Source organism: Sciurus vulgaris, assembly GCF_902686455.1.
Source record: "Sciurus vulgaris genome assembly, chromosome: 3".
In the NCBI taxonomy this organism is placed as follows: Eukaryota; Metazoa; Chordata; class Mammalia; order Rodentia; family Sciuridae; genus Sciurus; species Sciurus vulgaris.
This window is the reverse complement of record NC_136463.1, coordinates 46735747-46752085: the sequence shown is the minus strand read 5'-3', so window position 1 is coordinate 46752085 and position 16339 is coordinate 46735747. Positions and strand designations below refer to the sequence as shown.

Sequence of the window (16339 nt, the reverse complement as noted above, 5' to 3'; positions counted from 1 at the left end):
AGCCCGAGCTCTCCATAAGTAAAAGCAAACACACAAGACTCTTGGATGGGTAAAAATGCACTGTAGGGCAGATTTAACTTTTTCAAATGACACTTATAACTACAGTACATCACATCCTGTACACCTCTGTAAGGGAAGCCAGATGGGTATTTTCTGCCTTGCAAAGACAAACACAGAAACTCAGGTAAGGTCAGCCATGCTTAGCAGATAAATCCCAAAGACAAGACTGCTGGAGCTGCCTGTTCTAACCTGATCTTCCTTGTGTCTAAAAACAGAACTTGTCTGCTTGGAGACTGAGGAGAGTTCAGCATTGCTTGCTTTGGGGTCAACTAAGAGCATGGGCGAACAAATTCTAGTTGTCATCTGACAAATAAAAGCAGGGTTCTAGCCAGGAACTTCTCCCTCCACCATCTCTGCTCCCTAAAGTAAACCTTAAAGAACTACAGTCAAGCAGGGCTGGGAGGTATGGATCTTTCATTTCTGATCAGGGGAAACTGTTGGCTCCCACTACTATTTTGTAAGCCCTCCAAGAAAAAACAACCTAAATACCAGTTTCAGATGCCAAGTGGAGCATCAGAACCGTGCTGTGCTGGTTATTAAGCTAGTTTTATCTTGATTTCAAAATCCATCCTTTCATACTACGCTTGGACATGCTGGGTTTGGGATTCTGCAAATCACATTCTTGCTTTGGGTGCAGATAAGCTCTGTCCCTAGGGGGCGCTAGCAAGAACTTGCATGGCTAGAGGAGTAAGATGGCTCTCACTGGTGGTTTGCTTCCTGTCCCAGTCAACTTTCCCTAGTAATCCTATTGGTTCACCCAGGTAGTGGCAAACTCCTTCCAGGAGCATATGAATCCAGTTTGGGAGTTTTCCAACGCTCACAGAACCAGTCTCCCAAATGACCTCTCAGAGACACCAGCCCAGTGGCTCACCCATCTCAGAGGAGGGGGATACCAGAGCTGAGGTACCAGCATCAGCAGGGCAGCATTCCCACTGCCCCAACTCAGAAAGTCTGAGCCTCAGTCCATATGCCCCTTCTCCAAGCATCTAACCTTAAGTAAGACCAAAGTTTTCCCTTTGCTGACCCAGCCTTAGAGGTGATAACTGCATCCTGCAGGGGTTACCTCCATGGATCCCTTCAGATTCTTTCTGCCCTTTTCATTTTCCTAGTTGATAATTCTTTATAATATTATCTCTGGTTTAAAAAAAAAAAAAAAAACTGGTGTGATTTCTGTCTCCTGCCTAGTCCTGACTGATGTACCTACAGGTAGGTCCTCAGCATCTATGGCAGAACTGCCCAACTCCACAGACTGCAGCACTGGAGTGGGGATGTGGTTTCTCTCCGCCAACCTCTGCATGAACCAGAGCAAATCCAAATTTAAAGGACATAGTGCACTTTGTGGCAAATGGAGCTTAATTGCTGTACATTCTTAGGGGATGGCTGCAAGGACTCCTAGCTAGACATTTGCCTGTTTATCCTTGCTGGCCGGTAGCGAGCTGTATGGAAGCATCCTCATCATAGGTTTACGGGAGAAAATGATCTTGTTATAGTTTGCAGTGGGACATTCTCTGGAATCCTTTCGTAAGTACGTGGGTTCTAGGACAACAGTGGAATCCAATACAGAGTAAGGTCCCCACATTGATAACACAGCCTCTGATAGCACATCCTTGAGTGCAGCTTCTCCAGGGGACTTGAAGGACTTTCTTCTTTTCAGGTGGAGGGTGCTGGAAGGTTTGGTCGACCTTGATGCCCGTTGACCTTCCTCAAAAGCCTGTCTGCATTCCAGTTCTCTAGTTTTGCTTTTCTCGATGATTCTTTTTACCACTGGAGAGATATAGGTGACATAAGCTGGCCAAGGGTCATGTTTATCAAGCAGTTTCAGGGGAAGTCCAATGTTTTCTGTGAGTCCTACCAGCAAAGAGAAATGCAGGTTATTTAGAGGCACTCATATACAATAATTTGAAGTAATTGAGCATATGGGAGCCACACCTTGAAGTCTTCCCCATCATGCCCCCCTTACATTCAGTAGAAATAAAATCCAATCCAAAGGGGAGGACAGGAGGATATTCTATACAGTATATCAGTTAAATAACAGCAGAATACAAAAGAACAAGAGACTTGAAGTCAGGCAGGTTTGCTTCCAAATATTTATGTAACTTAAAGAAGCCCTTAAAAGGTACACTCGTACATTGCTGGTGGGGTTGCAAATTAGTGCAGCCACTCTGGAAAGCAGTGTTGAGATTCCTTAGAAAACTTGGAATGGAACCACCATTTGACCCAGCTATTCCACTCCTTGGTCTATACCCAAAGGACTTAAAATTGGCATACTACAGTGACACAGCCACATCAATGTTCATAGCTGCTCAATTCACAATAGTCAGATTGTGGAACAAACCTAGATGCCCCTCAATTGATGAATGGATAAAGAAACTGTGGTGTATATATATACAATGGAATATTATTCAGCCATAAAGAATAATAAAATTATGGCATTTGCAGGCAAATGGATGAAATTGAAGAATATCATGCTAAGTGAGATAAGCCAATCTCAAAAAACCAAAGGATGAATGATCTCGCTGATAAGCAGATGATGATACATAAGGAGGGGTGTGAGCGAGGAAAGAATGGAGGAAGGAGGGACTGTATAGAGGGAAAAGAGGGGTGGGAGGGGTGGGGGGAAGGAAAAAAAATAACAATGAATCAAACACCATTACCCTATGTAAATGTATGATTTACACAAATGATATGCCTCTACTTCATGTACAGAGAAACAAGTTGTACCCTTGGTATTCATGGGGTATTGATTTCAGAACTTCCCATAGTGACCAAAATCTGCAATTGCCGAAATTCCTTATATAAAATGGCATAGAATTTGCATATACCCTATACGCATCCTCCCATATGCATTAAATCATCTTTAGATTTAATACCAAGTACAATGCAAATGCTATATAAATAGTTTTGTACTATAGTTTTAGAGAGTCATGACATGAAAAAACCTATTCATGTTCAGTACACACATGATTTTTTAAAAACATTTTGTTTTCACAATTAGTTGAATCCAAAGATGTGGAACCTGATGCTACAGAAAACCAACTACAATGTATTTTAAGGACTTGGAACAATATATTTGAGAACCTTAAAGAATGGACTTTGCACTTAGACCACTTCAAATTCCTACTCTAACTTTCTTATAGCTTTGAACCTTGAGCAAGTTTCTTAACTTTTCTGAATGCCAGTTGCCTCTTCCATGAAATAGCAATTAGAGTAAGACCAGCATCACAGAGCATTCTTGTGGGTTTGAGAAAATTTATGTCTCAAAAACTTTTGGCACAGTACATGTCATGTAGTCATCAAGAAAGGTCACTAGTAACCTTTTGGTTATGTCTCATGACCTGTGCTATTTCATTTAATCTTTATTGCATCTTATGAGTATTATCCCCATTTAACAGAGAATAAAAGTGAGGCTGTTCAGCTCACATAACTATCCAGTGATAGATTTGCATTCAAGTGACATATCCTCAAAAACCATAAGCACTTCACCATAGCTGCTGGCCAGAAGTCTGGATGTTTGTGGTGATAGTGGGGTGCTTTGCTGGAAAGGCTACCCATCAGTCTATCAATTCCTTTGCAGATACCAAATTATGGGCAGGTCAGTCCTTCCTTTTTTTATTTGCAACCTGACTCTATCTACCAGAAATGCCTCCAAATTTCTTTCCCGTAGTTGCCACCTTCCCCCTGTTCACCCCAGTGGTGTGAACTTCCCTATTGTTATATCTCTTCAGTCATTTCAATAGGAGTTTGAAAGGAGTAGCAATAAACATTCACCTTGCCATCTCCAACCTAAATTCAGTTAAAAATGCTGTAAATGAGGATAATCAAGAGAAGACACAGATTATTGTAGTCCTCCCTTATCCTCAGTTTCACCTTCCAGGATTTCAGTTACCCAAAAATATTCACAGATAATTCCAGAAACAAATAATTCATACATTTTAACTTTTTAATATGTTGTTAGAGTTATATTTTATGGTTATTGTCATTAGTCTCTTACTGTACCTAATTTATGAAGCAGACTTTTTCCTAGGTGTGTACTATAGGAAAAAACATAGTATGTATAGGGTTTGGTACTAGCCATTCTTTCAGGCATTCATGGGTATCTTGGAATGTATCCCATGTGGAAAAGGGGAATCACTATGCAGAGTTATTTCCAGCCTGTCTCTAGGACATTCAGGAGCTGGAGCTTATCCAGGGACGTATCTGTCAGTAAAAAACGTGTCACAGAAGGGTTCCATCTTCCTCCAAGAGTCCTGTGTTCCTCTGTGGAGGAAAGCAAGATTGTAACATCACCTTTCTCTAGAAAAGTCCTAATGAAGTTTCCAAGCACAGACTTGACTGTTCATTCTTGTCTCCTTGAAGCGAACCCAAAATGCAAAGATCTTGCAGGGTTAGGATAGTTGCATGACTGACAGAGGCAAAACCAAAATCCTGGAGCAAATTGAGCAGTAGCCCCTCACATCTCCTGCACAGGGTCTGTTCCCTACCAGCAAACAAGAGAGGCCATCCACAGAACCCTGCCTTTCCCTATCCCCACCTTTCCTTCTTCTGTCTTTAACTTTCTTACATCTGTCCTCTCTTCCTTGTTTATAGCATTCCTCATGTTGTAGATCCAAGTATCTTTAGGAAAACACATTTTAGCCAGTGCCTTCTCAAACAAACCTAAGAAAACAATGAGTTATTGAGAATCCCGAGGCCTGCGGTCTCTGAAAGAGACTAAGCCAAGTCCACTTTCAGAGAAGAGGATATGCTTCCCTTACAACTGGAAGGAGGTGAGGCCCAAAAGGCCTGAAGGCATGGCCCTGCTCAAACTCCTTAGGTTGACCTGACTGTCTTCTGCAGGTGTTCTGCCTCATGGGCTCCCAGTTCTATGGTGTAAGTGCCGGACAGACCTGGGGTTGTATGGAGGTTGGTCAGAGGGAGAGGTAGAAAAAAAAAATCCTCATTTCAAAACCATTCCATCTTCTCTATCAGACTGTGAATGTGGCCATGTTCTCACAAGTGTGCAAAGTTCCCACTCTCTGACCTGCATGGCCCAGCCTAGAATTGGGATCAAGGTGCTGTGAAGATGGCAGTTCTAGGAGAGTCAGCTACAGAGTCCCCAAGCACAGGCTGAAATGGGGATGCCTTAATACTCTCTGTGGTCATCAGACATTGATGAGAACTATGGCGTTGTGTCTAACTGGAGGACTTGTTAAAGCACAGAATGCAAGAATGCAAAGACCCACCTTCAGGGTGGTTGATTCGACAACAACCACTAAACCAAAAGGTGAAGGGAAAACACACACACACACACACACACACACACACACACACACACACAGGAGGCCTGTAGGGTTATACTATTAACTACCTAAACAGGAAACAGGAGATGTTTTTAGTTCTTTTCCAGTTTTGAGACATGTGCTTTTATCTAAGAATTCATTATTTAATATATTCAGCTTTTCCATCTCTGTGGCCTTTAAAGGTTTAAAAGGACCTTGTAGTATTTCCGTTATCACCTGCCAAAACTCAATGAATAAAGGTTACAGAGTGCTTCTACTAAGTTCCCAGGAGATGCTGGTGTTACTTAAACCACACTTTTGAGAACCATTGGTCTAGAGCAGTGTTTCTCAAATATTAGCAAGCAACCGGGAGAGCTTCTGAAAACAGATACATGGGTCCCACTCCTAGAGACTCTGATTCAACAGGTCTGTTTAGAGGACCCGAGAATTTGCTTCTTTAACCCCCTAGATGATGTTGATGCTGTTGGTCATGGACCACATTGAATAGCCCTTGCTTAGACCAAGCAATGGTTCTAAATCTTTCTTTCAGCTACAGCATACAGAATGGGTGATATGTTCATGTGTAAGACGCTCCTCTGAGATAAGCAATTCCCAAGTTTCCCATTTCTTTTTTCTCCTAATCAAGGAACAATTGTGGAATGAGAGTGAACATGTCACGGGGTAACCTTAAATTCCACTATTTTTATAAAGTAAATTATTCACAAATTTCAACATTTTTTAAACATACCTAACAAAGGATAACATTCTGGAGATCTGCTAATACTAAAAAGCAAAATATAAGACTACTTTTGTCAAAACTATTTAGATGCAAGTCTTATGGAGTCTCTGCTATGAGTCTCAGTAGCAATTTTCCACAACAGTGCATTTTCAAAGGAATTCACAATATCTTTTTTCCTAGGCTAAGGAAGAAATAATCTTCACATAATACTCTAACCTAGAAAGTGTTTCATGAAATAATTTTTCAAACTGAAATTTCAAGCAGCATATTTCTTTCTAAGACCTACCTGAGGATCTCAACCAAAGGTCATCATGTCCCTCTAACATAAAGCATGTCATCCAAGTGGTCACCCAGCCTGTCACTGATTACCTCCAATGAAAAAGGACTTATAACTTATCTCCCACATTTGTAGAGCTGTTAGAATTTGTACTTCTACTACTATTCAATCATGTCAGATGATGGAAAGACATTTTAGTGTGGTGGTATTTGGGGAATTTTAGATAATACCTTTCATCCTTCCTTCTAAGTTTCTGGCTAATGAGCCTGAAAGCATCAGGATATTCCCAATCACTACTGAATCCTGTCCCAACACCAGTAAGCATATGTTTGACTCAGTGCATCTCAGTGCATCTCATTGGGCCCCCACAGAAAGCAGCAGGCTGATGGTACTGATAGCACAATTCCATAGAATAGTAGATTTCTCTCATACTTGCTGCTGCTGGGGTTGGGAAACTAGAGAAAACTAATGGGTGAAGGTTTGAGACTGTCAAAATCCATGGGGAGGACTTGATTGTTTAAAACCAGCAGGAGATAAATATTTGACATTAAGTCTGAAGACAAGCTGTGGTTTTTTCTAATTTCCTTCAACACCAGCACAAAGGTTTATTTTGTCTCTATATAAATGAAATGCAAACCAGCAGTCTCCAGACAGAAACAGCATTGATAGGAGAGGCAAGAGGCCACACTGAAGTGGGCTTCTTGTTTCTCCTACAGACACGAAGATTCATGTTCAAGCCATTGGACCAACTCCTCCCAGTTCCCACCCAGCCTCTCAGCCCCTCATTTTCAGAATTTAATCTGATATGCTGTGTTTGGCTTAGGATCATTCAAAGTAGTGACACTTATCTAGAACCTGACCTAATTTTGTGACCTTGATCATGTTTCTTAACCTGTTAGGACCTCAGTTACTATGAGGATGAGGATGAATTCCTGTCCTGCTTCTCTCAGGGATACATAGTTGTAATAAAATGTCTGAAAACTAAAGTGCTTCTAAACCAGTGCAACCTGGACTTTGCTGAACGTCAGGATTACTGGGGATCTTTAAAAAATACAAATGCAGTGCAGGCATTGGAATTAAAAGCTTCCCAGAATGCCAAGGGGGAGAAGGGAGGATAAAGAGATGCTTGATTTGATCAGTGCACACTTACTTTCATGTATTCAAATATCATACTGAACCCCATTAATATGAAGGATTAATACATGCTAATCAAAAATTTAAATATAAAAGCTTTCCAGGTGATTCCAATGTGCAGCAAAGCTGGGTAATTGCTGATTTGGGGTCTAAATTGAAAAACATTGAAGAGTTATAAGATATTATTACTAATTACTTAGAGACAGTAAACAGGTCCAGAAGATCTTTATAGTTCCTTTGTAGTTCTAAGACATACAGACTTTAATTCAAGAATCACTATATATGTATTCAGTATACTGCATCTCAGTGGCCTTTGAACATTTTTACATATACAAGAGTCATCAAAGCTGGGCCTGGTGGTACATGCCTGTAAACCCAATGATTCAGGGGCAGAGGCAGGAGGAGGACCAGGTTTGAGACCAATCTCAGCGATTTAACAAGACCCTGTATCAAAAATTTTCAGTGGTAGAGCACTCTTTGGTTCAATCCCTGGTACCACAAAAGTAAAATAAAATAATAAAATGGTCATCAAGCATTTCCACCACTAACTTCTACCAACCGGAATTGACTTAGATCAAAGGAAGAGAACCAATGGCTTAAAACACTGAGCTGAGGACACTGTGGCTGTGGATGAGACCCATATGCAAAACTAATGATCTCATTCTGTCTGTAGCCACAAGCTGCATCCTTATCTCAGGAAACCATCTTATAAAAGGATTTTGTGGGTTCCAGGCAGGATTGATGGATTAGTGCATTGGCAGAAGTCAACTCCACTCAGACTTTTTGCCCAACTAATGCTGTGAAAATAGTGCAGTTTGCATACTCATGATGGGCAAGATGTTATCTTAGTTTTGGATTTCCTAAACTGTGTCCCATGGAATGCAAGAGTCTCCCAAGCTAATAGGTATTGTTTGAAGGGAAAGAAAAAGAAATAATCATAGCAAGGGTCACCCATACAGCTATAGAGATTATTTTAGCCTGGGAGTCACCATTCAAATGGTCTAAGTTGTGCAAGATTTTATGTCCTCAATCAAGTTTGAAAAAATGTTCTGTTCAACAAATACCATTCAAGCAGTACTTCTCAGAGCCTGTTATATGTTAATTTGTTCCATAACTCTCTAAAAGGCAGGATGAATATGTAGCATCTTTTAACTTCATTTGACTTGTGAATCTTCATTCATTCATTTATTCATTCATTAGGCAGGGCATCTCATGGGACTAGAAACCAAAGAACCATTTGAATGGATTCTAAAGCAATGCCCTTCTCCAGCCCTTTGCAAGAAATTGCAAGCCTCAGAGAATGTTAAGACACAAAAGAAGGACAAAGTTACTTAGTGAATAGCTGGGTCTTCCTTAGCTCACCTCCTCTGAAATCAGTGTGAGAGAACAACAAAACTGTCCATATTCAGACTAACAAGCCAACACAAGGGTCTAGAATTTCCGTGGAAACTAGACCTGCTTTCCCTCTGTCCAGCTGCTTTCTTTTCTCTGCTCCAGTCTGCAGGTTTCTTATCTTGCTTTTGTCTCATCTTTTACTTTCCCCCCTGAGCTATACCTCCACACATTTTCTCAAACAGGAACCTGATGCTAAGTCTCATTTCACCTCTGCATTTTATCCTCTTCAACCTTCCATTTCCTACCCTACCTTCTGTTTCCTTTTCTACCCTCTGGCCACTCCTTGTTTATTTTTGGCTAAAAAGGAAACTGCCATTAGGGCCAGCAGTGTCTTGGAAAGCTTATCTCTGAGATCTAGAGAAATTCCCCTGGGCATGAATCAACTAAGTGCAGAGTGTGGCTTAAAGACTTATTTCCAGCCAGAGTGATCTAGCAGGAAGCCTGTAGAGTCTGCCTGCCCCACTTTAAAAGGACAGACTCCCTATATTTCACACCTGGGGAAAACACTGAGTGCATACCTGACCAACTTCCCCCACTTATCATCACTCTCTCTACTTCTTTACTTTGCCCTATCTCATGGGTGCTATGTAAGCTCTTGTCACAACCCCCTCCACACGCCCACCACACACCATCTAATGGGCTCCAGAGGGGGAACACACAAGATAATCATTGGATGTGCCCATAGTAACACCTATGCTCAGGAGCATTGGAAATCTCAGAACTATTAAGACTGAGGGGAGAGTGGGGAGGGGCAAGTTGGCCTCTCAGGAAAGAAGAAGCATTCTCTACCCCTCTCCCATGTGACACTGCGCTAGCAAACTTCCCTTCCTCACCTCTGTCTTTTCCCAAACACATACACACTCAAGAGAAAAAACAAGTCAATTATTGTACTCTCTTAAAAGATCAAGTTGCAAATGGTGGGCCATTTTGGTAGTTGTCAGTATGTTCTACTACAGATCATGCCTTTTTCTGGAGGAAGAACTATCTTTGGCCACATCTAGGGTGAGGAGATGGGAATCTAATCAGAATTGCCCATTTTCTAACACAGATCTGGCATTATTGCTCTACCATTTATGATGAGTAAGAGGGGATATACTATTTTGTATCATGTTTCCAAAACATTATCCAAATGTTTTTTCTAACAATTATGCACATACTTTGAAAGTATTTTATGTGCCAACAGTGGGAACACAGTTCAAGTACCCATGGCCATGTGACATTCATTTTTTTGTTCAGGCATGCACACACTCAGCAAATCTATACTAAGCTCCAAACACCAAACTTTTCATCTAAACCTACTGTGGATTCTCCACGCTCACCTCTTGGGGTGAGGCCTTTGCCATGTCAAGGGTCCACAAAGCTGGTTTCCCATGCTAATAACAAACCAAACAAAATTAATCTATGTCATCATGTCATCAGAAATAAAAGCAGAGAAATTCCTGTACATAGGACAAAATATGTCTCACCAGCCATTCTGGGACAGAGTATCTCCATGTACCAGATCCTGGAGACACAAAGAAGAATGAGAAGCTGCTTGGCTCAAGGAGTTCTCAGACTTGTGAGGAAGTCAGACCATCATCAGTTTCCTAACTCAGACTGGGTAGAGATGGGTGTCAAGAAATGAATTCAAGAAGAAAAACAAATAATTGTGCTGAGTCTCAAAGGATAGGGGGAGTGGAGTGATGGACTGTGTTTAAAAGTAAGCCTCAATGATCCCAAATACTAAGCAAAGTGCTTCTTTATTCAGGATTCACATTCTTCTTCCTATAAGCAGATAATTGAAGCTGCTTCCAAATGGTGTATTTTCTGCACTTGAACTACAATATAAATAGGCTGAATTGACACCTTACAAATTCACCACAGGAAGAAACATTACACTTTAGATAAAGTACAACTATGAATCTGAATTTTATGTCTACTCAAGGACTATTCTATCATAAATACTAAGTTTTAATTTTAAGATGTAGTAATTAAGACCCATTAGATGCCACTAAACACAAAACATGGGTGGCTGTATTACCCACAGATCAAGTTCCAAATTTTAAAATGAAATTTCCAGAATGAGCCAAGCACACATTAACAGAGGAGAGTTTTCCAGTCTTTTTCCTTCTATGGATATCAGCGTGGAATTGTAGATTGATTGGCTAGACAAATAGGAAAAATATGTAGAAATGGGCAGCAAGAAATAGCCTTACAACCTCATGTTCAGGAAATCAAACATGAAAAGATTTAAGCAATTTGTGTCCAGAGACCCCTCTCCGCCTGACAGCTGGTTCGTGAGCAATGGGACCATGAAAATGTGTGGCCACACAATGTCTAATCAATCAGAAAAAGGAAGTCCTGCTCCACTGGAACAATGGGGGTATTGTGAACCTAGAGAACACATGAGGGAAATAGCCAGGCATTTCCCAGGACTGGTCTCAATCAATGGTCCAGGCTACCTCCTTTTAAAAGGCTCAAAACACTAGAAATCCAGGGCAGTGTTTGCATTTAAGAGAGTGATTTGCATCTGAGACTTCCTAGAAGTAAAGAACTGAAGATCCAATTATTATTATGATCCAATTATTCCATCAGCATATTGACAGCTGGTCCTCAGTGGCACATTTATCCAAGTCCACTTCAGAATGTGAGAAAATACCTGTATCACACATTGTACCCAACTCTTGGTCCCCAGAAGACTCCAAATTGTGATCAAATCAAAGTTCTCAATTGTCTGGGTGACATGTACACAGTTGAACCACAATCAAAATAAACTGCCATGTTGAAAATTAAAGCATTTGATTGCATTCTGTCATGAATGCTCTTATACATGGCTATAATTGTCACCCTAAATCTATCTGCAAAATGGAAAATAAACACAGGCAAGATGCATGATTTAAGGATAAAGCAAAGGAAGGCAAGCTTATAGATGGATCCTCAGCACAGTTAGAGTTGGAAGAAGGAGTAAGGAGACTAGTTTCCAAGTGTGCTCAAGCTCTATCCCCATCAGCAGAGTACTGTACCCCTTCCCACCACCACAGTCACTAGAAAATTATGAGGAGGAGGTAGAACAAATCATCACCATTCCTAAAAAAGCAGTCCAAGGCTTGTTCTATGTGCTGTGCTGATGATAGTCATGTGTTTGTTCTATATGCTCTCATAATGAAATGTACTTCAACATTTCACAGTGTGTATTTGTGTGTTTTCATAACGGAAATCATATATTAACATTGTAAAAAGTTTGGAGAGACCTCACAATCCCAATACCATCACACAACTATCATCTCACCCAATGTCACCAGAAGTACATATCCTTTTGACTCCATCATTTTTGCTCTATTATTATATTGTGTTTTCTACTGTTAAAGATTCCTCATCATACTTTAGAGGCTGCTTGATTCATCAAGAGAATGAATCATTATTAACCATGCCTCCATTTGGAGAGTTTAAGGTGTTTCTAATTTTAGCCACTATAAATAATGAACCCTATCTTTTAAAACAAAAAACTAGCTGATACCCTTATGTTTCCTGTAAACCTCTATATAGCAAGGTGATCAGAAAATGTTAGCTTCTGAAAGTTTCTAGTCTCCCAAAGTTCTCAGTGCTGTCAAAACCGTTTCCTCTTAGTAAGTACTATCCTCCCTTCAGCCTTGTCTGCATGGGCAAAGAACAGGTCAGATATTTACCACTATGGTCTCTGGATTTCTTAAGTAGTAGCTCCAAGGTCTAATATTTATTGCAACACAGCCCACTAACAATAAAAACAGAAACTAAAACAGTTTCTCCAAGTGAGCTGGCTCCTAACACTAAACGAGGCAGACCTCAGGTGCAAGAATTATGGTAAAAGCCATTCCAATCATGGAAGGCCAGGAAAGGGATCAGAAAGAATCTGCTCCCTATAGCTAAGATTTTCCGGGGACAGGAAATTGCCTAAGAAGTACCTCACCCACTGCAATGCATGTATAAGATTAATGGGAAGGTTGGATGCCTCATACTGCAATGCCAAGGAAGCAACAATGAAAAAACACTGGACTTTCAAGGCCTGATGTTTTAGAGCTCAAGTCATAGGAGGAAAGTGAAGGCCACCAACAATACTTTCCAAGCAATTAGATGCAAAATACCCCAACCAACTGAAGTGTCATTTGGCAAGACATTAGGTGACTGCTGAATGAACAAAAGAACTATGTAAAGCAAACTAATTTATGATAAAAGCACAATGATCATGAATCATTTAGTGAGGAGGCCACAGCATCACATCTTCCAGTAGTAACTGAGATCATTCCGGATTTATCATATCAAATAGAAGTTATAGTTACTCTTAATGAGGACCCTGAACCATTGAGAAATTGGCAGATTCATTATGATTAGTGAAATAAATCAGTCTTCAGAAGGACAAATATTGTATGATATTGTATATGTGGTATCCAAAGCAATCAAACTCAAACTCAAGTAGTCAAACTCATAGGAGCAGAAAATAAAATAGTGGTTGCAAGCTGTTGGGAAGAGGGAAATGGGGAATTGATCATTGGCTATAAAGTTTTAGTTATGCAAGGTGAATAAGTTCTGGAGATCTGCAGTACAATATTGTGCCACTAGTTAACAAAACAATATTGTGCTTTTAAGAATTTGAGGGTGGATCTCATGTTTAAAATAAAAGAAACTACAGATGTGATGGAAGCTAGGTGCACTGGTGTAATCCCTGCTCTTCTGGAGACTAAAGCAGGAGGATCCCAAGTTCCAGTCTAGTCCAGGCAACTTAGCAAGACCCTGTCTTGAAATAAAAATTAAGAAGTGCTAGGGACGTAGCTCAATGGCAGAGTGGGCCTTGTTTCAATTTCCAATTTTACACACACACACACACACACACACACACAAAGTGATGGATATGTCCATTATCACCTTTGTCTATGGCCATACCACCTTGAATGCCCCTGATCCCTTCTAATGGATATGTTATTGCTTTTGTTGCAGTGATACTATCAGAAGTGTATGCATATGTACAAACTTATCAGATTTCAAACATCAAATGTGCAGGTTCTCTATATCAATTGCATCTCAGTAAACTGCTTTCAAAAAAGAAATTGCCAACTGTGTTCCATATTTTCTATCAAGAAAGCAAGTCTAGAAAACTAGTCCCAAAGTTTGCAAGGTTTCTCCAGCACTGTGCAAGGAAAAGAGTACCACAGATTTTGGAACACCAATAATTGGTCTCAGAGAACCAAGTGAATAAAAACAAGTAACTCATTGGTTGTATGAGTTGATGAATGTGGGCCCCTTTTGCTGTTGTTCACTAAGCAATCCTCTGAAAATTCACATTAAATAACTCATAGGTATATGTTCCACCATAAAAATTTTATATTAGGCTTCCTGAATTATTAATCATTTTCCAGAAATGATTGGTCAGAATTAATCCCTTCTCCAAAGTCTTATCACTACATGTCTTTAGCGTCACTGGAACATTGATAATTATGAAAATATTTTTCTAGGACCTGTTTACCAAAAAAATGTTCCTAGGGCCTATCTCTTTTCTGAGATTCTCATTTTCAACCAACCACTTACTAGACAAGTTCCTCTAAGTGGTTTTGCATTTTCAGTGAATTGAAAGCTGTTCAAAAGCCAAGTCAGTATCTGGTGTCACATCCTACTTCCACAAACATCTCCTCTGTCTTCACAGCCTGCTTCTGTTGATGATCTCACATCATCCTGACCACTCAAGGGGAACCTCAACTCTTCGTTCTCTCTTACGTCTCCGATGCAGGTCCCATTCTCCATACATTTTCCTACCTCTACTTTCTTTCCTTCCAGTTCATTCTCTATCTTGCAACTATAAAAATAAACATTTTACCCTCTATACAGTACTGTATAGAGGGTAAAGAGGGGTGGGAGGGGTGGGGGGAAGGGAAAAAATAACAGAATGAATCAAACAACATTACTCTATGTAAATTTATGATTACACAAATGGTATGCCTTTACGCCATGTACAGAGAAACAACATGTATCCCATTTGTTTACAATAAAAAAAAATGTTAAAAAAAATAAAAAAATAAAAATAAATAAACATTTTATGAACACATTCATTCATTTATTCAGCAAATATGTGCTGATTGCTCCTTATGTGCCACATGTTAACCAGGAGTGGTATTCTAAGCAGAGAAAAGCAACTGAACAAGATCTGATCACCTCACACTTCTATTCAAAACTCATTTCCTATCACTGGAAAGATAAAATGAAAAGCCTTCATTTCTTGGGTACCAAACCCTTTAAGATTTAGTTCCAGAAAAGCTCCCCAGTCTGGGCTCCTACCACCATTACTCTGCCACCTACATACACATCAACACCTAGACACACGTGCACATATAACACATGTATAAATGCACACATACACACAAGCATGAACACAACACATACATACAAATGCACACATATATACTTGCACACGTACACACATGTCTGTGCATGCTTGCACATGTAAGGGCATGTATGTGTGTACACATGCTCCATAGACACATAGATGAACATTTATACCCATGCATGTGTATGCATACATGCACACATGTGTACAAACATGCGTACAAATGCATATGTGTACAAACATGCATACACACCTGACATTCTAAACACTCATCATTCCCCATCCCACCAACCTCCATGCCTTTACTCCTTTATTCAGGCCTTTACCCTGGATTCATTTCACACTCCTCACTTCTAAGGAACTCCATGGGGTCCAAAACTCAGAGCATGGTTCAGCCACAGAGAAATCTTTCCTGATCCTTTCAGGAAAAGAATCTGCCTGAGCTCTCAGAGGAAAGTAAAACCTATCCTATTATAAATAGCACTTATCACACCTATATTAAGAAAACCATCAAAGGTCAAAAGATGTAGGATCTTCTTGAAGTTTGGAGTAAATGGATCAAATTGCATTCAAAATCTGAAAAACAGAATAAGCAGCTGATATTTGCAGATATCCTCCTCATCAGAGCCCCACTTCTATTTATGGAACTTTCTGCCAAGAATTCTTCATCAGACCATCACCAAAGGACGTGCCCTCCCTCCCAGTCCCACGACATCATGTTTCCTGTAGGCCACTCAAAGAAGGAATGAGTAACTGCTTTTTTTATTATTTCCCTCTAGTAATGCACAAGTTTCTGGGACCAGAGGCAGGTACTTGACCTCTTTATTCCCACTGCCACTCTTAAACCATTTTCCTTCTCTCCTTCTCCTTTGAACCTCATGCCATCCAACTGCACGAACATCCTTACCTACTGCTTGTTAGCAGCTTCTGACCCCTGGCTCCACTCTGCACTCACTGACAACTGTAGTTCATGAAACACTGGTTTCCTTTACACCATTATGCCTGTCAGCAGCGGTTTCTTCGTCTCATGAATGATCCATGCACACTTCTAGTTTCAACCTCCCTTGATCTGCTCACCTCCAATGACTTTGTCCTCCCCTCCATCTCCACCACCAGCCTGGTGGTTGGTTAATTGTTCTCATCAC

The 16339-nt window shown here is 40.3% G+C and overlaps 1 protein-coding gene across 1 annotated transcript; it reads right to left on the bottom strand.

Annotated features, from left to right (window-relative positions):
* Nucleotides 1–1327: 1327 nt before the first annotated feature.
* Nucleotides 1328–16095, bottom strand: CDRT4 (CMT1A duplicated region transcript 4; the record flags this gene model as incomplete). Its single annotated transcript, XM_079130351.1, has 2 exons — nucleotides 1328–1908; nucleotides 16008–16095. The coding sequence occupies 2 exons, from the start codon at nucleotides 16093–16095 to the stop codon at nucleotides 1457–1459; spliced, it is 540 nt and encodes a 179-aa protein (XP_078986477.1). The 3' UTR covers nucleotides 1328–1456.
* Between the last annotated feature and the right edge of the window lie 244 nt (nucleotides 16096–16339).